The sequence below is a fragment of the Kluyveromyces marxianus genome, chromosome 1 (genome assembly GCF_001417885.1).
Source record: "Kluyveromyces marxianus DMKU3-1042 DNA, complete genome, chromosome 1".
Taxonomy (NCBI): Eukaryota; Fungi; Ascomycota; class Saccharomycetes; order Saccharomycetales; family Saccharomycetaceae; genus Kluyveromyces; species Kluyveromyces marxianus.
Genome location: NC_036025.1, coordinates 1187044 through 1206413, shown reverse-complemented (window position 1 = coordinate 1206413; position 19370 = coordinate 1187044). Strand labels below are relative to the sequence as shown.

Here is a 19370-nt window from a genome sequence, read left to right as displayed (position 1 = left end):
CCAACAGAAAGTTTCAATATTCTTTCCAAAACACTAAAACTAAAACACAATCAACACTATTTAGAAATCACACAATGCATCAGATCGACCCCCCCAAATCCTTATCTATCACCAAACCAAAGGTCATTTCAATTTAAAGCTTTCCAAAGCCATAGTTGATCTTATTCGAAATGTGTTGATATCACTTCGTACGTTAACACACTCTTAAAATTTTTCAACATGGAACTGGGAAACGTCAAAAGCTTTTCAAAGATTTTACCATGTAAAAATGGAATAGATATAGAATAAAAGTGAGTGAAGAAAGTATTTAAAGAGCCGGTCGGGGTGTATTTGCGGGGTTTGAAAGCATATATCATTAAGTGGGATGCCAAGGAAAGCTCAGCTATTAAATTCGTTGGCGAGAGGACGGGTTCGTACCTCGTTTAACAAGTACAATCTTTTCAATTTGTATAAGAAATCGCAGCTTGGATTCAGAAATAAGACTTTATACCAACAGAAATGGAGTTCTAAACAGGAAACTCGTGCGTACCATGGTGAGCACTTGACGGAAAGTAGATGGCAGACTGTTTTCGAGCCTCAATTGAAGTCTGTGGCTCAATTGGATGCGTCTCTAAGGGGTAGTGACATTGAACCTACACCAATTTTGTTGCAGACGTATGCTGTTTTAGAGAAGAGACTAGACTTTGCGCTTTTCAGAGCTATGTTTGCATCTTCCGTGAGACAGGCACGTCAGTTTATCTTGCATGGGAATGTGCATGTGAATGGGGTGAAGATCACTTCTCCTGGTTACACGCTCAAAGCTGGGGACGTGTTCAAGGTCAGAGCAGACAAGGTACTACAAGCGCTTGGAGCCAAGAAGCCTAGTTTGAAGGAAGCCTTGAAGATTGATAACACGCAAATATACCTATGGAACAAGTATGTCATAGAAGCAAGAAAGAACCCAAGAAAGTTTTGGACAGAGAAGATTGAAAAGTTGAGGAAGATGGACATCAACGACCCTAAGAAGAAGGAATTCTTGTCTTTCCTTGAGAACTACAATAAGACTATGCATGTTCAAATGCGTACTGAACTAGATAAAGTCAACGAAGAGTACTTGATCCTCAAGGCTCTATCCAGTGCTAAAGAAGCTAAGGACTTGGAAACTTTGGCCGTTAAAGACTTCCTACCAGCGTTCTACAATGATGAGGCATTAGCTGCAAAGGCCTTCGAAATTTTCAGAGAAGTCAAGACCTCAAACGCTGTAGAAACTGTTGCCGGTAAGCCTTTGTCTGAAATTCCTAACGAACAAGCAGAACTATCGAAGATTGCTACAGGAATAGCTAAACCAGCCAATAACATTAAGGATGACTTGAAGAAAAAATTCAGATCTATTCACAAAATTGCAGTGGATCTTAGACACAAATATGAAGCTGCTGTTAGAGAACACTTCAACCAAAAAATGGCCTCTGTTGATTCCGTAGATATCCCATACGACTCCAAATGGGCAGAAAAATTACCATTGCATCCTAAGATCAATGTCGCTGAGCTATTGGAAAATGAACAAAAGGCAAAGACTGCCATCAACCTACCTTGGCAAAAGGGTGTTTTCGGACGCCAAGACCCATCCAAGCCATATTTCACTCCATGGAAGCCAAGACCTTTCCTAGCGCCATTTGCTATCTTGCCACATCACTTGGAAGTTTCTTTCAAGTCATGCCATGCTATCTACTTGAGAGACCCAGTTGCCCGTCCAGGACAATCGGAAGTCATTACTCCATTCGGATTGCCCGTTCATGAACGTTCATACATGTACTACCTCAGAAAGGGTAAATAAATAAGCCTTGCGAAAAGCTTAGGAACTTAGGTCCAAAAACTTGTACATATTATTATCATCATCATCAGTTATACCGTATGTATATAGATGTTCTTAATGAATAAGGAATACACAAAGATTCAATTAGACAAATCTATTTTCTTTCTTGCCTTAATTATATATGTTTGTGTGTGTATGAGTATGTGCAAATATATATATGTACCTTTGCTCATACTCTAACCGGCGTGCTCATAAATTTTGGTTTGTAGCTTCCCTTCTACAAAGCTATGGACCATTTGTTCTGGTAGTGGAACTTCAACAAAGTCACCGTCGGGTCCCGTTGGTGTGTTAATGTTGATACCGGTACTTGAGGAGGTGAAGATTTGTGCTTGTAGAGAGTCCTTGCTCAAGTAGATAGAACCACTGTCACATTGGTCAATAGTTATTTGAGGCAAAGACTGTTCGACTTGAATCCCGAATCTGAAACACTTGATGATCTCAATACCACTGATGGAAGCATCCAAAACTAAACTACTTTTCTCACATTCATTAATTGTGACGGCGTTAACCTTGCCCTTGATTTGAACCAAGGTATTCACACACTTACCGATGAAAACGGATTCATCGATTCTGGCTTCGATCACTAGAGGCTCAGCTTGATCTTCGTAGTTCTCAATAAACCATTTGTTACCGATCAATTCCTTTCTTGGAGGTTTCTTTGTTTTCAGGGTCGAAGGCTTCTTTGGCTTTGGTGGAGGAGCAGACTTTGTACTGACAGTTCCAGATGCACGAAGTTCGGGATTCTTATGGGTTTGTTGGGATTTGTCAACCTTCTTTAACGATTTAGTGATGTTTTCACCTTGGTTTAATTCTTCAAACACGGCACCAATACCACCAGTGGAAGACCCGCCTGCAGAAGATGAATCTTTAACCTCGTAGACAGAAGCTGGTGGTGGAGGTGGTGGTGGAGGTGGACCACCTGCAGCGCCGGCTGGAGCTGCTGCTGGAGCTGCAGTCTTAGAGTCTCCGCCATTCAAAACCTTCTCGTAAACAGTGCCAAAATCTTCGCCAGAGGCATCATTCCAAGCTGGTCCTTGGGTATGGAACTCCTTCACGTATGCTTTCAAGTTGTCAAACATCTTTAAGAAAGCTTGGACCCATTCAACAGACTTTGGTTCGGACTCTCTAAACTCCTTCAAGATTCTGTTAGTCCAGAATTGGGCCGCGTCCTTGAAATCGGTTATAGTGGACACTGGAGTTGGCACAGCAATCCACGAGAACAGAGGAGAACCTTCGGAAATTGCATTCAAGTGCACAAAATACTTGTTCTTGCGGTTCTCGTCCTTCAATTCCACAATCGCACTAACGCTTTCGTTGATAGGTGCGATGGCTTTGCTAAATTCCGGAGAGCTCATATCAGGCTTCTTTGATTGAACAGCAGCCTTGATAAAAGTCAATTGTGCACGGAAAGCTTCTGCCAAGTATTTCACAGCCTTCTCAACAGCAGGATCAATCTCCTTTGATAATTCAACCAAGGGATCAACGTTGGTCGCAATAAACTGTTCAAACTCAGTGACAGCCTTTGGTGCCTCTTCTACCTTAGCTGGTTCAGGTGCACTTGCAACCTCAGATGCAACTGCAGCCGGAGTTTCAGCTGGAGTTTCAGATACTGCTTCAGGAGTTTTGCTGGAATCCTTCTGCTCTTTTCCACCAAACTTCGATTGGACATAGCCTTCTTGGTATATGGTTACATCTTCCAATCTCGCGGTTGCATCCTCTAAACGCTTCAAAAGCTTCACCAAATTATATCCCTGCACAGAGAAATTAGTCTCACTCATCTTCAACACCTTCGCTACTTCCTTAAGCTTTCCTTCAGTACGCCTTAGCCCTTTAAACCTATTTTAATCGTTAAATGTAGTGGTATAAGACGTGTTCAATGCCCCTATAAAGCTTTAGGCTTTAGGTAGAAACATGGAAAAAAATAAAAAAAAAAAAGAATTGAAATATTGGAAAAGCTTTTAGGTTAAAGAAATATGACAATACCAGTGGATGACTTGAAGAAAAGATTATTGGGGACAATTAAGGTTCTGCAGTTCAGGTTACAGCCATATTTTGTAGAGAAATTCTTTCTGCACAAGAAGACATAGCTTTAGTGAGGCAAAATGGGTTCTCAGAGGTCTCAGTCGAAGAGTAAGAACACGAAACAAGTTGGAAAAGGTGGGAACTCGTTGTTTGGACGTGTTGGTACGCAGAATAATGGACGCAATGTACCGCAAAAGAAGCAAAATAAGAAGCAGACAGGTATATCTAATACTGGGAAGAAAGAAGCAGCGGCTGGGCTCACTTTTGTCGGTGGAAAGCTTGTAGTTGCAGGGGACTCTAATAAAAACAAGAAGCAGCAGAACCAACAGAAGAGAAAGAAACAAAACAATATTAGTCTCAATAAGAGAGATGGTTCAGCGAACAAGAAATTAGTAATTTCACTCAAAGATAGTGCAAAATGCTTGAAGATACGAAATCTGCCAGTAGGGACGAATCCTTCTCATTTGCAAAGGGTATTGCAAGACTTGGGAAGTTGCAAGGTGGTTGATTTGAAAGTCATCGATCTCCCCACGGGATCAGCACATGCTGAGGTTTTCGCATCGGTTTCGGATCTAGAATCATTGCATAAGCGGTTCAACCAAGCAGAGATCGACGGTAGAAGGATTCTAACGGAGATATCTTCTCAGCCTGAGCTCTGATGTTGTTCAAAATATGGGACACTTTACGAAAGAAAGAAAAAATGTATACATACATATATATATATATTCGTTACCGGGACGTGCGTGCTTCTATATAGGGTATCTGTAACAATTACTTTACGCTACTCATTGCTGCCTCTTCGACGCCGGCCTGGTAGGCGGATTCGCAACCTTTCGCAGCATTGCTAGTTGTGCATCCTTCTTTGAAGTGTAATTCGACGCCAGCGTCACATACTCGAGCATATTTTGATGCATAGCCAACCCTGCGTACGTATCCTTCGATATATTGGCCGACCATTCCTCCTTGGTGGTCTTTTCGTTTCCTACACCAGCATGCTTTTTTCTTATCGCCTCATACACCTGCTCTTCTCTCACTTTATTGCTCTGTAAATAGTTTGTAATTAGTTGGTTAGTAAGACGTTCAGTTCCGTTATTATTTAAGTACTCCTTCATTCACTCATACATACCATCGCTTTCGTAACTAGGGTAGCTTACTGTTGGTGTTTTAGGTTCCTACTTCAGGTGAATATATCTTCTCACTTTGATGAACCGTTTTGTACGTAATTATAATAATAATAATATACATAGAATTCAAATAAAATAAAATCTTTATAGACTACTTCACTGGCTTAACAAATATAAGGTATGTATAAAACAGAGAAGAAGAGGTAGAAGCTCTGGTATAGGAACCAGAGGGTGATAACAAACATGGCACTGTTTGAAAGGTTGAATAATTTGGCTTCGAAGCTTCCAAATAATACGGATAATGACAATTCTTCGTTCTTCAACCAAAAGTTCTTTGATGAGCCAGAAACTGGAATTAGCACATTGATGGACAAGTTCAAGGCATTGGATTCTGCCTCTCAGAAACGTGATTATGTTTACGAGCTTCTGGAAGAAGCGCTCTCTCTTCTGAATAGAAAACCCGAAGATAAACCAGAATCACTGAATCTAGATGCCATTGGAAAAGTTATAGTCTTATTATGCGATCATGACAGGTTCAACTTTGATATATTTGTCTCATTAGTCAATTCTTTCCCCTGGGAACCTGAAAACGGACTATATGATCTACTTGGATGCATGAAAGAGCTACAAACGGATCTATGTGTCTATTTGAATGACTCCTTTCTTTCAAAAGGGCCCGAAAAGTGGTCCAAGGATTTTTGGTCTTCCTTCAAGAAGGCAATTGTACCAGAGTTTTTCCTTTTACAAAAACCAAACGTCTTCTTAGAATGCTCTACAGGTTTCAGTCAACTAATTTTAATGTTATCCATAGCTTTTGAGAACGTTGATAGATTCCAGTCAGTGCAGTATTATAGCAAACAATTGAAATTCATCATGGGTAAATATAGATTAGACCCAATTAGATGTCTAGATCTAATATTGCAAGTATGCTCCTTGCATGTAGTGGAACACCATGAATTTATACTAGAGCTTTTGCGTTTAACTGAATTCTGGCCACATTCCAATTTGGCAAACTGTCAGGAATACGAACATTTGAACCAAGGTGGTAACCCAGTAGCTACACGTTTAATAATAAATCATTTGAACACGCAAAGCTCCGATGAAAAGTATATCGATTTGGTGGTACAGTTGATAAAAGGTGGCTTTGTCTCGTTTGCCGCAATCTTTGATTGCCTTACCCCTGGTGATAGTACCATTGAAGAATTTGTCAGTCTAAAGCTAAAGAAATTGGAGGAAGAATCACTTGAAGGTTCCTTGAATCCACTAGCTATGGCCGCAGTTTTGCCTGATGATGATGATGATGATAAAGATGATTCCAAGGGCAACGAAGACACAAAGGCTTCTGACCTCAAAGATGCGGAAATGTCAGAAAAAGAGAGAGAAGCATTACTTTCTGAGAGTGTGGAAACATCGCCAAAGTGGAAACTTGTTGAACGATTACTCACTCACAGTATGTTAATGCCTGGCTTGTACGCTCTTTTGAAGTACCCAAAGTTCTTCAATGTTAATGATAAATTGGTCGAATGTGTATTACAAGTATTTGATGACATGATCGAGCCTCTTCTTAGATCCCTTAACAAAATGGACATTTCCCAAAGCTTCCGTCCAATATCAAAACTATCCCATAACGGAATTCCAACCAAACAAGATCGTTTGGTGAGGCAGTATAACTCATTACAGAAGACTCCAAGCTTCATACAAGGTGCGCAGTACATTTTCTACAGTCAAGATACGCGCGAAAATATCCTAAAAATCGAAACTATACAAGAACTGTTTGATTATTCCCATCTTCTATTTGATACTATTGGTCCACGTATACTTCTTAATCCAAAACTTGTTGAACATATCTGTGCAATTATCGAATCTGACATATCGAATAACTCACAAAATGAGAATAATTTAGAGAAATGGATTGATTACACAAGAAAGTTCTTAGTTCCCGTATTGGGGTTGATTGAAGATCAACAAATAGTGGCAAATGCGATATATTCTGTCATGAAACATTTCCCTTATGAAAAAAGATACTTCCTTTACAATGAACTAAACACTAAAATATCAGAAGATAACATTCATGTTCGATTACAGTTTAACAAATATCAAAAGAAGATAAGGTCTCTCCTTAAGTCATTAAGCATTGATAATATAGCGGTTAAATGCAGAGATGTGGCGAACTATGTCTCTTGTAATCCTTTATCAACACTAGGATCAATTTTGAAGCAAATAGAAAACTACGATAAGGTTTCTGAGTTGATAGTCGTAAGTGCAGAATTCTTCTCTGAGTTTGCGTATGATACTCTACAGTACATTTTACTTATTCAATTAGCTTCTGAAAGATCTACTTTGCAGGATGACGGTATTACTCCAAAAATGTGGATTAGTAGACTATCTTTGTTTATTGCTGGATTAGCAAAGGTATGCTCCAAAATGGACATGTCGAATATATTTGTGTTTATGGTTAAAAGTTTACACAAGGACCCTTCTTTGACATTATCCATTTTAAAGGAGATGATTACTCAAGTCGCAGGTATTCAAAATCTCTATGATGTTAATTGGAACACTCTAATTATGTTGAACTCAGGTCCCTTTTTGAAACAATTAGGGAGAGCTTTAGTGTTGGACTTCAGAGACAAATATTTCAATCGCTCTAAGGCTATTATTAATTACTTGGTAAAATTGAATGCTGTATCTGAAATGATTGTAATGCTCACTAATTTGAACTTGAAAATCCAATCTGAAAATGATGTTCATTTCAAAATCCTATCATCAAAATGTGATGAATCCAACTCTCTACTTTGGTCATTCATTGAGCTTCTAAAACATGTTTTAACCGAAGAACAGTTCAAAGCCAATGTATTGCCATTTAATGTCTTAATCGAAGAATATCAATTTCCTATTGAGTGGGCTTTTGATATTTGGAGAGATTACTTTGATTCAAAATTAGTGAGATCTGAGGAAGATGCCTCGCAGATCAACAATATCTTATATGATACAAACTTCAATAGCATTGAATTCAATAATCTTGAGAAAACTCTTTTGATTGACTTCTGGAGACTCTCACTCTATGACATAAGATTGGATGAAAAACTTTACAAAGAGCAGCATGATTTATTCGAAGGAAAGCGTAGGAATGCAAAGGTGCTCAAAGAAAGACATTCATTATTAAATGACGTCCAAAAAATATCTAATGATCTCTCTGAGCATCGAAACGTATTGGAAAAAACTAAAAAACTTCTAGAAGAAAAGAAAGCTTTATGGTTCCCTGTAATGTCTAGTGAACGTATTGCGGCATTTTTACAGCATTGTGTTATTCCAAGAGTTATCTTTTCGCCATTTGATGCAATTTATTCTGCTACTTTCATAACAGAGACATTTAGTAAGCAGGAAGTTCTTGATATTGTCAAACAGCTCGTTTCTTCTGGGATCCTTGGCACTTTACTGTTTTCTTTGACTGTGAACGAGTCCAGTAATATGGCATTGTTTTTCAAAGATATTTTTGTGAAGGTGGAGGAGTGGAGACATCTTGCTTTGTTCGATGATAATGAACTTACAAAACAGCAGCTATGCGAAGTTTATTACGAACTTACAGAACAGGTCTCGTTTGCCTTAGAAGAATCGAATTATATGTCTATAAGAAACACGATACAATTCCTAAACTTCATAAGTGAAGTCTTCCCTGTGGTTGATGAACATTTGCAGTTAGTATTAGAAACGCTAGATGATCTATTGGAAAGGGAAAAGAGAGAAGATATCATTCTTCCATGTAACGCCTTAAAAGGTCATTTGAAAGCAAGATTGGCTACTGCTTCCAAAAAGTCAGATTTTGTAACTCTTCCTGAAAGTGAGGTCAAAAAGTATCAAGAAGAACTAGCATTAATCAAAAAGTACCGTGATGCCAAGAAAGCTGAGGAGTTGGAAGAAAAGAGAAAGGAGGAAGCTGAACAACGTGAACGAGAAATTGCGGAAAGGAAGAGTTCAGATAACACTCAAAGCACGAGCTCTCACTCGAAAACAAACGGAAATCGTGCCATTCCTATATCACAAGTGATGGATGGGTTATACAAGGTCGAAAGGCACATCAAAGATGTAGACTACAGTAGAGCTGTTCCATTCATTTACGATCTTCAATCTCAAAGTGATTTCAGAAAGTTGATACATAATCCAAACAATATCAACTCCTTCAGAAATAAGTTAAGGATTTTGCTCGAAGATTACTATGAGAAGGTCACAAATAATCCACCAGAACATTACAAATCGATATTTGAATCTATACTAAAGAGCACTCAATCTGCACCTCTGCCACAAGGTCCTATATCTAGCAGCATGTACGAAGAAAGTGATGTGAAACCTACTAAGGGAGCTGCTTCAAAATACTCTAGTGATAAATCTCGTACAACCACTTCCACAAGGATTCCAAGTGAGCCTAAAAATGCTAATCAAAGTTCGACTAATACGAATTCCAGGGCTACACCTGCTACTGCTACTGCTGCTAGTACTACCCCCGCATCCCGCTACCAACGCAGTTCTGGTCCCGTAAATCTACCGAAGGCTCCTGCTGGCGCTTCAAAACCTGCAACCACTCAGAGCAGATTCCATAATGCTCTACCTTCTGGTCCTCGTAATGATAACTCGTACAATAACCGAAACTCTAACAACCCCAAATCCTCCTCTGCTGCCTCTCAACCACCTGCCAGATCGTACGGTAATCACAACCAAGGCAAATCTTTCGGCAACATTCCAAACGAACCACGAAAGAGACAATCAGAAGAATCTTATCAAGGCTCTAGCAGATTTTCCAATTCGAAGAGACCCAAGCTAAACGAACGTGATCGCGATCATGATCGCGACCGTTCATCAAAAGTTCAAAACTCTCTACCAACTGGACCAAAAAGACAAGCAGGAGGCTCCAGATTCTCAAGATAATACATATTAAGAGCAAAAACAAGAATAAGAAGAAATCAGTGACTGATTTACATAGAACATACATAGATTAATTTCATTTTCTTGTATCCTAGATTTCATCATCCTCATTCTTACAACGGTTCATTGTGTTTTTGACACATTCTTACGCCTTTTCGATATGAAAAGCAGGAAACCAAAACATTGTTCGAAAATCAGATCGAAAATCAGATCTTTGTTGAAGCGAAGCGAAACAGACACCAGAAGTTTGGCGACCACTGATCACAAGGGTCCAAACTTAGAGTAATAATAAGAATAACTAGACAAAACTTAACTTATTTTCAGTTATGTCGCTGTCCTCAAGCGGAAATGTCATTACTGGGGCCAATGGTAGGCTAGATGTTTATGTTAGCAAAGCTAAAGATCTACCGAATTTGAGAAAACTAGATAAACAAGATCCGTTTGTTAAGCTGCGGATAGCTCACCTTACCGAGATTTCGCCCGTTATTTATCGTGGGGGTCAAACGCCAAAGTTTGACTTCCATTGTGTTTTCCAGCTAACACCTGATATGAAACCTCTTCTTTCTGTTGAGCTTTACGATGACCACGACCATAAACATGGATCCAGGCTTATCGGCAAGTGTGAAGTGGATCTTCTGCCTGCATTATTAAGTGACCCTGAAGAAGGGCATGATCAATGGTACTATTTAAACAAGGGAAGCATTGAGGCCGGGAAGGTGTATATCGAGTTGACATTTGTTCCAAACGCTATAAGCGAGAGCAGGAACATTGAAGTGTCGAATATGGATTTTAGCATCCAATCTAGAACAGTTCCGCCTCTACCTTCAGATCCTCCTGAGTTCCATGACCAATACAATATGGCAACTTCTAGTCTAGGGCAACGGACTGGGTCATCACTCGTCCCAGGCGGATACGTTCATGGCTCCCATATGAGATCAAGGTCGCCTGTTGTATCTAGCCATTCGGTCGCTAGAGCATCTTCATATTACCCTGGAGATCAACAGCGGGTACAAGTGCAAGAACCAGCAGATTTTGATGTATCTATGGGTTCAAATGCAACTACAGACACATACCATTCACAACAAACTCAGTCAACAGAAGGTTTGATGGACAAACTAAAACTCATAAAAGAAAAACTCAACTACTTCAAGAACGGATCATCAGATCCATCGAATGAGAGTGTTGCCAATAATGCGATGGATCTGGAAGTGTTACAAAAAGTTGTGGGTGCCGGAATGGAAAGCTCATCTACTTCGAGAGTTCCCTCTCACATAAATGTGCCAACATCTGTGGCTAAGAATTTCCAAGAACCACCACTGCCACCTATTCCAACATCAGCAAACAGAACGCCAAGCCGCACATCTGTAAGAGATTCTCCTACAAGATCTCCATTCAGACCTCCCGTATCGCCAAGATTGCCTGATCTACCCACAAACTACTCACCGGCTTCTTCAAGACATGGCCCACCTTCACCAACAAGAAGAAGACCACCGCCAATGTGAGTAGTACATGGCATATAGACTTATATAGACCTAAAATGCCTGTGATTCTTTATCATTTATTTCCTAGCATCCGGGCTGGTTTTCTAATAATACAATATAATGCATAATAGTTTCATGCAAAGCTAAGCCCTCTTAGCATCTTTAATAAAACAACATATATTAAACGAAAGGTGAACACTTTACTACTTTGTGGAGACTATACGATTGCCAGTAAGGAGGTTGTCATGTTTGTTATAGATTGACACATATCTATACCAGATCGGTTTCAATCAACACTGATGATAAGTCAAAATGGGACATTAGTGATATTACCCAATAAATTGAATATTGGGAAGCGGTTACAAGCTGGATCGTACTTTATGTTAAAGTTCGGGAACAGCTGCGTGCGTTTTGATTCGGTGAAGGGACCTCTAGAGATGAAAGTCAGTTCAGAGCATTGGAACCAACAGATGGGCTTTGTACTTTTTCGTAGAAGGCCAAGGCTAAATGGTGATCCTGTTGGATTTAGAAGAAGAGACATAATTGAGCAGACATCGCTGAGTATTAAAGCCCGAAAACCAGAACGAATAGCTGAATACTGTGTCACTTGGAAAAATATTGAGTTAGATCTGCCGGTGCAAGATATTCAATTGATCTTTGACCTGGAATTCTACCCATCCGATGGTCCAATTAAACCGTTGAAGAAGAACCAACCATATCAACTACAAGCAAATGAACTCAAAGAAAGACGGCCCAATATTAGGCAGAAAAGTCCAGAACCAGTGAAGCATCAGACTGAGCCAATGAACAAAGTTAAGCCCTCACACACTATTCTCAATCGATTCAAAAAAGGGATAAAGAACCTGCGGCATATACATTCAACAGATAGAACAGATTATCCCGCCGATGAAAGTGAGGTAGTCTATGACAATGTTATCGAATATAACAAGGAGGAACCACAACAAGTGGTTATGGGAAATTATGTACATGGTATGAATATGCCTGAAATCGTGGATGACAGCGCTACCAATGTCGATACTATGGATGTGTACAGTTTTATCAGAAGAAATAAAGAGATCAGCGCCAATCGATTGTCCGATGATGATACCTTAGTAATTGGGGATACTCCTAGAGACTTGATGAAAAATAAACATGCTCGTTTGTCTTTAGGTGAGAGAGTTCAATTTGCTCAGATTTTTCCAAGTCGTAATACGAGGTTGACAGGATACGTGGGAAATGGAAAATGGGTCATTCCAGAAGGGAACGAGTTTAGACGGCAGTATTACATGTTGCATGGGAAGGCATTACCGGCACCCCAAGTCCCTCCGAAATGTCCTAAAGGTATGCTGTGGGAGGAGTATTACTTACTGGATAAGGATAAATATACCAATGAAGTAATACGGAACTGAGGCACCAAATATCTATCATATTAGAATTCTTATGGTAAATAGAAGTTTTAAATTAATGTCCGAGATTTATATATTATGTTATACAGAGTAATGTCATTTTGGGTTATGTTAATGCTAGTTTGGCACATGAAATAGTGCAGGAGAGTTTGTTAGATACTTTAATGAAGTGCAATCCAGTTTTTTATGTTTAGATTAAGGATTGAAAAAGTAGTAATTGCTTAGAATTCAGCCTCATCTGGGTACTCATCCTCGCCTCCTAGGTCATCATCACCATCATCGAAGTACTTCTCTGCATTGTAATCGTCATCATCATCTTCTTCAAATTCGTCATCTTCATCGACGTCTCCCTTGTCTCTATCTTTCTCTTCATTCTCTTCATCTGCATCTTCTTCTTCTTCGGCCATTCCGCTCAATTTCTCAAGCAATGCTCGTCCAACGGCTTCATCCTCTTCCTTGGATCCACTGGCACCAAATAGAGTTTGGTTCTTGTCCAGTTTCGATAATTGGATCAACTTCTTTTTGTTTATGCCTAGTACTTGATATAGTTCCTTGGGGAAGAAATCGACATTGAATGGATACTCATCGATCGAAGTACCGATCTTTCTTCTTTTCAAGTATTTATCCGAATATCTCTCGATACCATCGTTGAGCCCATCAGCATCAACTTGTTGTTTTTGTTTCCTCTTCTTCTTTCCATTCTTTTCAGCCTCACCATTGTCCTCTTCATCATCCTCTGAGATTAATTCCATAGAACCGGTGAACAACGGTCCATCCTTCAATGCATTTCTGAAGTTGATGTAATGCATCGCTATTTCACGTTCTAGGTCATTACTAGGATGGTTCATTGGGAGTGGAATCGTAGGTAATTCCGTAGATCCATTGGCACCAACATCACTATAACTGAGCCCGAACGGTAGATTACTAAATGCAGAAGACGACTTCCCTCGAGCTCCCCCTCTGAAACTCATGGTTCACACAATTTTCCGAATGCTATAACACCGTCTAGATACCTGCAAGTCCAGCAAACTAAGCAAATAAATCATCCTGACTGTGCGATGAGCGATGAGGTCTCTCTTTCTTTTGGCATTTTTTTTTTGTCAAGCCATGTTAGAATGGTCATTTCATGGTGTGGTGTATGGATGTAAGTACATCTAATAGAGAAAAGACTAATGATACATGCGTTCTCTATACACTTATACAAGATGCCTAAGGATGCCAGCGAATGCATTCTTTCTTAATCAATTAGGAGATCTTCAATATCCTTGTCCTCCTCCTCGTCAATTTCGGCAGCATTTTCTTGTAACCTCTTGAACTCAGCTTCTAGCAACTTTTCTTGCTTCTTGACTCTTTGTCTGGTCTTCTTACCCCAACCAAAAGAGGTTGTGTCAGCAGTGCTCTCTTCATCTAATGCAAGATCATTTGCTGAGTTTAGCTCACCCTCATGCTGAGCATGCAGTTCAGCATCTTTCTGTTCTAACTGTGACTTTAGCTGTCTCTTAGCCAACTCTCTTTGTGCAATTTGCCTTATGAAATAGTAGCCTCCAACAATAAGAACTAGACGAATTGCATGCTTTAAATCTATATCGAAAGACTGGATCAAATTGTTCTTGAATCTTTCTACAATCTCCATCCTGCTGTAAATATATAGTTGTCTACTCGAGCGCTGTTTTGTTGTGCCATTCATTGTTGTAAATCTGAGAATATTATATAATGTGTGGTAATAACAGCTATTATATATATATAATTTTCAACTCGCTGATTTCCATTACTAAAGCTGAAAAGAATGGAAGAGGTGGCCATGTGAACAAGGCAGCAAGCGGACTTTGAGTTAGGCATTGACAATCGGTTAATATGAATCAGTGATATAGTGTGTGAATATGAACAACAGGTATAGATCGTTCTTCATGCGAACCTATCTAAGTATATATATATATGTTGCTATTTACAAGTCAATTTGGCCTGTTGTTCTGTGGAATGGTATACTGTCGCGAATATTGGGATTGCCGTATAGGTATGAGACCAAACGTTCTATACCGATTCCAAAACCACCATGTGGAACTGTACCCTCTTTACGTAGGTTCAAGTACCATTCGAGTTCTTTGTAGTCCATTTTCCGCCTTTCTACTTCGTTTTTGAGAACATCATAATTGTCTTCTCTTATGCTTCCTCCGACAATTTCTCCAATCTCTGGGAATAGCAGATCAAAACATTCTACTGTTCCCTCTTGGGGCCTTTGTTTCATATAGAACGCTTTACAGTCGCGAGGATAATTGGTGACGAAAACAGGGCCTCCGAAATGCTCGCATAACCATTTCTCGTGTTCGCTGTTTAAATCCTGCCCCCATGTCGACGTATTGTCGAACTTGGCTCCGCTGGATTGTATCAGTTCAATGGCATCTGTGTATGTGATTCTTCTCCAATCTTGAAGAAGCTTGGCCCACTTGGTGCTGACCTTGTTGTCGCATTCAATTGGGAAATATTTGGGTAGATCGTTGGACTCCGATAGTGAGGAAACGACGTTTTTGATCATGAGTTCTACAAGGTCCATGAGTGATTCATTTTTGTCAATGAACGCAGTCTCAACTTCTAGCATCCAGAACTCACATAGATGCCTGTTCGTATCACTTTTTTCCGCACGGAAGCATGGCTGCAAACAGTATACTCGACCCAAACCCATCATTAGTACCTCCAAATGAAGCTGGGACGACACAGTAAGATTAACTGGTTTATTCCAGTGGCTCTGTTTCAACTGAAACATTTCACCAGCACCTTCACAGTCAATCGAAGTTAAAGTTGGAGGTCTAACCAGCGTGAAGTCCAAGTCGTCTAGCGTTTTCGTTAGCTGGGATTCGACCTTGTGACGAAACCGCAAAAGATTAGAGAGATACGTGGTTCTATGTTTGAATTCCGGCATTCTCCGTAGCGTCGCTAATGTTGTCTGTTTGTTCTGTACCGGATAGTTTGTAGTGTTGCCAAGTAGTTTCAACTTATCGGGTGGACATAACGTCTCAAACTGGTTATTCTTTCGCTGAACGACCACCGGATCTTCAACAGTAATAGATTGGCCAAGCGTCGGCTTGAACTCAGGAAGACCTTGTTTCAAAACAATTGTGAGGTCTTGTAGCGAGGTACCGTCCCGAAGCTCGACAAAGGTAATCGTTTTCAATTGTCTAACATCTTTTACCCAACCTGATATTTTATCGCATTTGATCGGACTTCCACCGTTACCTTTCACTTGCTCGAAAACTTGTTTCAGTGTGACTGGAAGCCTCATCGTACACAACGAACTTCTCGATCCTCCTTCCAATGAGTAGCCTCGTCTTGCCTTACCCAGTTGATTGTTAGTTATACATGGAAGAAAGCTTAAGTTAAATATGTATTATATATATATATATATATATATATATATATATATCATGGATGATTTTTTTCAGGCTAACCAACCAATACCTCTCCTCTGGCTCACACGAGCAAGGGCGCAATATTTCATTTACTGTTACGTAGATCTGATATTAGTACTCGTATCCGCATGAGTTTATCTTCCGTGAAATCTTTCGTAGTTAGTACTTTCCCACATCCGGGTGTGGGACACTCGATGGTTTTGCTAGGCCTGAACAACTCTTTTAGCGATGCGTCATCGAAGGTATGGAAACACTTTAAAGAGATCATCGGTAGATTGAATTTCTTTAGACTGACGGGGCAGTTAAGATCAATTACACCACCATCCACTTTAATGTCTTCTTCTTCTTCTGTGCTATTGTTGTTTTCTAGTGGATCATATGGAATGACTCGCGATGGATCGGACCAAATATACGGTAATGCGTAAAAAACGCGTAGCCATTGATCTTTCTTGTTTATTTCTACTTCCTCTGACTGTAGTTCTATCCATTTCTTCCTTATATTAGTCAAATTGTAGTCGTTATTTAAGTAGTGGTTCCAATTCTCGAGGTCAAGCCGAGGCAGGTCCGCAGACTGTTCCTTGTACTCTGCCTTTAACTCAATGAGTTTTGAAGAGAGAAACTTCTGCTTTTCTTCGAGCCGCAGCAACTCTTTGTACATTTCCTCGAGCTGTTTTACTTTCTCCTCAGGGTACGTGGAAGTGGAAGAAAGGAGGGCTATGGTGGATTCCTGGATAGATGTCTTTGAATTTGATATTTCCTGCGATAGATCAGGCACCGTGATTTTGTTGAGATAGTCGATATTTTTGGATGTTATAGGTAGCACATCGGGGAGTCTAACAGTACCTGACATTGCGCTGGTGAGAGGCTGAGACTTTGGAAATATACAACGTATATCTTTCCTGCACTTTCTCTTTCTCTCTTACATTATACATCCAAGTGAGTACATATATATCTATATATCTATCTCTCTTGTATTATAATGAAATAGTGTAAAATCAACATGGAAAAGTTCAAACATTTGACGATGAGCTATAACTAAAGGGAAATGGGAAAGTAAGAAAGGAAAAGGGGTGCAACCAACGCCCAGAGCGGGGATAGTACAGGCACTATGTTCAAGGAGTTCCTGTTGTTAGATGTGCTCTACGATGAGCTGCTGAATTCTCAGACGAATAAGGTGTCGCTAATTCGGTTACGGACTGGGTTCAACGATCATAAGATACATCGGTTCACTCGGATGGAGGATGTCAAGATCAACGAGATATTAGATATGATCAAGGAGATGTTTCCGAACCAGACGAGCCTCAACGATGGGCAGATAACGTTTTATCACTTGCAGATCAACGAGATACAGAACAAGATAATGGACGTTTACGAGAGGTGCCAGCGAGACCTCGTGAACAAGCTAGCGAAGAACGAAGCTGAATTGAGGCGGGTGAGGGGTCCTAGCGGTAGTAATGGTACCAATGGTTCGATAGCGTCTACCGTGCCTGCTACTGCTAGTTCGAGCACGACCGGTAGTAGTAGTACTGGTGGTTCTGGTTCTGGTTCTGCTCCTGCTTCTACTTCTACTTCTGCAGTTGCAGCTGCGGCTGCACCTGCTACTGCTGGTAGTAGTGGTGGTGCTACGTCAAACAACTCTGCCAACGGCGGTAGCGGTGGTTCCAACAAGGTAGACTACATGAAGTCGCGGCGTGGCAAGATCCTAGCGATGTACCGTGACACAGTGATAGCGAAGCTCGAGTCGTTCGAGCAGTTCAAGAAAGTGTTTGATTCTTTTGCCAACATCAGCAACAACGAGGTCATCAAGGTGGAAAACGACCTCAAGAAGTTGAAAACGTTGCATCTAAACAACTTGATCGACCTACAATGGAACCTACAGAACTGTGTAACGAACGGTGTGATGAGTATGGGCCACGAGGACACAGAAAAGGTACTTCTGGCCCAAGATGAGCTAGACATGACTGTCAATTTTGTCAGAGACGCAATGGACAACTGACGCAACTAGAAAGAGAAAGGAAACCGCTTCCTCGCCGGGCATTACTCGCCCTTTGTAACAATACGTACATATAATACATACATAAAATAAAACGAAAACGCATTTGCTAAAGACACACACACAGGAAATGTTTTTAAATTAAACTTGAATAGAAAATACGGAACGATACACATACTATAAGTTAATATATATATGCATACCAGAGCCCATTCTTTCCCCACGTCAAAGGGGGGGGGGGGTATTAAGTTGGATTGAATCAAAAAAAAAAAAAATACAAAGAAACCGTAATCACAATTGGCACAAAACGGCATGGCTGTCTTCTTTTAAAACACACACACAAAAGAAAGACGCTCCCGAAAAAAGCACGGCAGCGCCCACACTTAAGAAAAGAAAGCCAGCCATATCCGTCCCAGCCTCACGCAATAAAAAGCTCTTCAGTGGGGAAAACAAATTTGTTATTGGTGTCTTTTTCTAATAATTAAAAAAAAAGAACACACGGCACGGCAACACGACGACACGACACAACACTTCGCATAAAACACATTTCAAACAAATCAAAACGGTAGAGATTAGAACCTGTACCCTCGATCATTGAGTTAAAAAAAAGCTTTTGTTTTTAACAAAAAAAAAAAAATTTTTTTTTCCAGGCTATTGCACTGCTCTAAACCAAAAACGGCTTAGAACTTTTGCAAACCTCTTTGCTTAGCTTGCCATTTTCTGTACATGATAGTACCAATAACAGCGATGGCGGCCAAACCAACCAAGACGAAGACCAAAATAACACCAGCTGGCAACATTTTTATGTATGGGGTTTTGTGTTTAAATGTGTTTTGCGCGAGTGCGTGAGTGCGTGGAGTTTTTAAACAAGAAATAAGATAAAATAAAATAAAATACTGCAAAACAAATACTAATACAATATATACCTTAATAAAATTCCATTCTCTCCCATATGACGCTTTAAATACGAGAAACTGAAAAAGGTTCTGTCAGTACATAAAAATCCTCTTTTATAAGGAAAAAATTTGGAATGCCCAGAAATATGAGAAAACTGAGGAAAAAACCAAAATAATAAACAAAAAAAAAAAATTAAAAATAAAAAAAAAAGAAGTGGGTTAGCACTTGGAAACCCACTGGGGATTGTCTAGGCAAATCACATCAGAAAAAAAAA

The 19370-nt window shown here is 39.9% G+C and overlaps 13 protein-coding genes across 13 annotated transcripts; 6 read left to right on the top strand and 7 right to left on the bottom strand.

The window, feature by feature from the left end:
* Positions 1-364: 364 nt before the first annotated feature.
* Positions 365-1813, top strand: NAM9 (mitochondrial 37S ribosomal protein uS4m; the record flags this gene model as incomplete). Its single annotated transcript, XM_022822245.1, has 1 exon — positions 365-1813. One exon carries the CDS (start codon positions 365-367, stop codon positions 1811-1813), a length of 1449 nt encoding a protein of 482 aa, XP_022674086.1.
* Positions 1814-2028: 215 nt separating this feature from the next.
* SRV2 (adenylate cyclase-binding protein) lies at positions 2029-3630 on the bottom strand (the record flags this gene model as incomplete). Its single annotated transcript, XM_022822244.1, has 1 exon — positions 2029-3630. The coding sequence occupies one exon, from the start codon at positions 3628-3630 to the stop codon at positions 2029-2031; it is 1602 nt and encodes a 533-aa protein (XP_022674085.1).
* Positions 3631-3954: 324 nt separating this feature from the next.
* Positions 3955-4533, top strand: KLMA_10571 (RNA recognition motif-containing protein; the record flags this gene model as incomplete). The annotated part of the gene is made up of 1 exon (XM_022822243.1): positions 3955-4533. The coding sequence occupies one exon, from the start codon at positions 3955-3957 to the stop codon at positions 4531-4533; it is 579 nt and encodes a 192-aa protein (XP_022674084.1).
* Positions 4534-4659: 126 nt separating this feature from the next.
* On the bottom strand, positions 4660-5003 carry YSF3 (U2 snRNP complex subunit YSF3; the record flags this gene model as incomplete). Its single annotated transcript, XM_022822242.1, has 2 exons — positions 4660-4917; positions 5001-5003. The coding sequence occupies 2 exons, from the start codon at positions 5001-5003 to the stop codon at positions 4660-4662; spliced, it is 261 nt and encodes an 86-aa protein (XP_022674083.1).
* Positions 5004-5241: 238 nt separating this feature from the next.
* On the top strand, positions 5242-9918 carry THO2 (Tho2p; the record flags this gene model as incomplete). The annotated part of the gene is made up of 1 exon (XM_022822241.1): positions 5242-9918. One exon carries the CDS (start codon positions 5242-5244, stop codon positions 9916-9918), a length of 4677 nt encoding a protein of 1558 aa, XP_022674082.1.
* A 323-nt stretch (positions 9919-10241) lies between these two features.
* Positions 10242-11417, top strand: INN1 (Inn1p; the record flags this gene model as incomplete). Its single annotated transcript, XM_022822240.1, has 1 exon — positions 10242-11417. One exon carries the CDS (start codon positions 10242-10244, stop codon positions 11415-11417), a length of 1176 nt encoding a protein of 391 aa, XP_022674081.1.
* A 278-nt stretch (positions 11418-11695) lies between these two features.
* Positions 11696-12805, top strand: KLMA_10567 (uncharacterized protein; the record flags this gene model as incomplete). The annotated part of the gene is made up of 1 exon (XM_022822239.1): positions 11696-12805. One exon carries the CDS (start codon positions 11696-11698, stop codon positions 12803-12805), a length of 1110 nt encoding a protein of 369 aa, XP_022674080.1.
* Positions 12806-13023: 218 nt separating this feature from the next.
* RPC31 (DNA-directed RNA polymerase III subunit C31) lies at positions 13024-13773 on the bottom strand (the record flags this gene model as incomplete). The annotated part of the gene is made up of 1 exon (XM_022822238.1): positions 13024-13773. The coding sequence occupies one exon, from the start codon at positions 13771-13773 to the stop codon at positions 13024-13026; it is 750 nt and encodes a 249-aa protein (XP_022674079.1).
* A 266-nt stretch (positions 13774-14039) lies between these two features.
* PGA2 (Pga2p) lies at positions 14040-14489 on the bottom strand (the record flags this gene model as incomplete). The annotated part of the gene is made up of 1 exon (XM_022822236.1): positions 14040-14489. One exon carries the CDS (start codon positions 14487-14489, stop codon positions 14040-14042), a length of 450 nt encoding a protein of 149 aa, XP_022674078.1.
* A 258-nt stretch (positions 14490-14747) lies between these two features.
* On the bottom strand, positions 14748-16079 carry SLM5 (asparagine--tRNA ligase SLM5; the record flags this gene model as incomplete). Its single annotated transcript, XM_022822235.1, has 1 exon — positions 14748-16079. One exon carries the CDS (start codon positions 16077-16079, stop codon positions 14748-14750), a length of 1332 nt encoding a protein of 443 aa, XP_022674077.1.
* A 212-nt stretch (positions 16080-16291) lies between these two features.
* On the bottom strand, positions 16292-17056 carry MMS21 (SUMO ligase MMS21; the record flags this gene model as incomplete). The annotated part of the gene is made up of 1 exon (XM_022822234.1): positions 16292-17056. One exon carries the CDS (start codon positions 17054-17056, stop codon positions 16292-16294), a length of 765 nt encoding a protein of 254 aa, XP_022674076.1.
* Positions 17057-17440: 384 nt separating this feature from the next.
* On the top strand, positions 17441-18202 carry EAF5 (Eaf5p; the record flags this gene model as incomplete). Its single annotated transcript, XM_022822233.1, has 1 exon — positions 17441-18202. The coding sequence occupies one exon, from the start codon at positions 17441-17443 to the stop codon at positions 18200-18202; it is 762 nt and encodes a 253-aa protein (XP_022674075.1).
* A 677-nt stretch (positions 18203-18879) lies between these two features.
* On the bottom strand, positions 18880-18999 carry KLMA_10561 (plasma membrane ATPase proteolipid 2; the record flags this gene model as incomplete). The annotated part of the gene is made up of 1 exon (XM_022822232.1): positions 18880-18999. The coding sequence occupies one exon, from the start codon at positions 18997-18999 to the stop codon at positions 18880-18882; it is 120 nt and encodes a 39-aa protein (XP_022674074.1).
* Between the last annotated feature and the right edge of the window lie 371 nt (positions 19000-19370).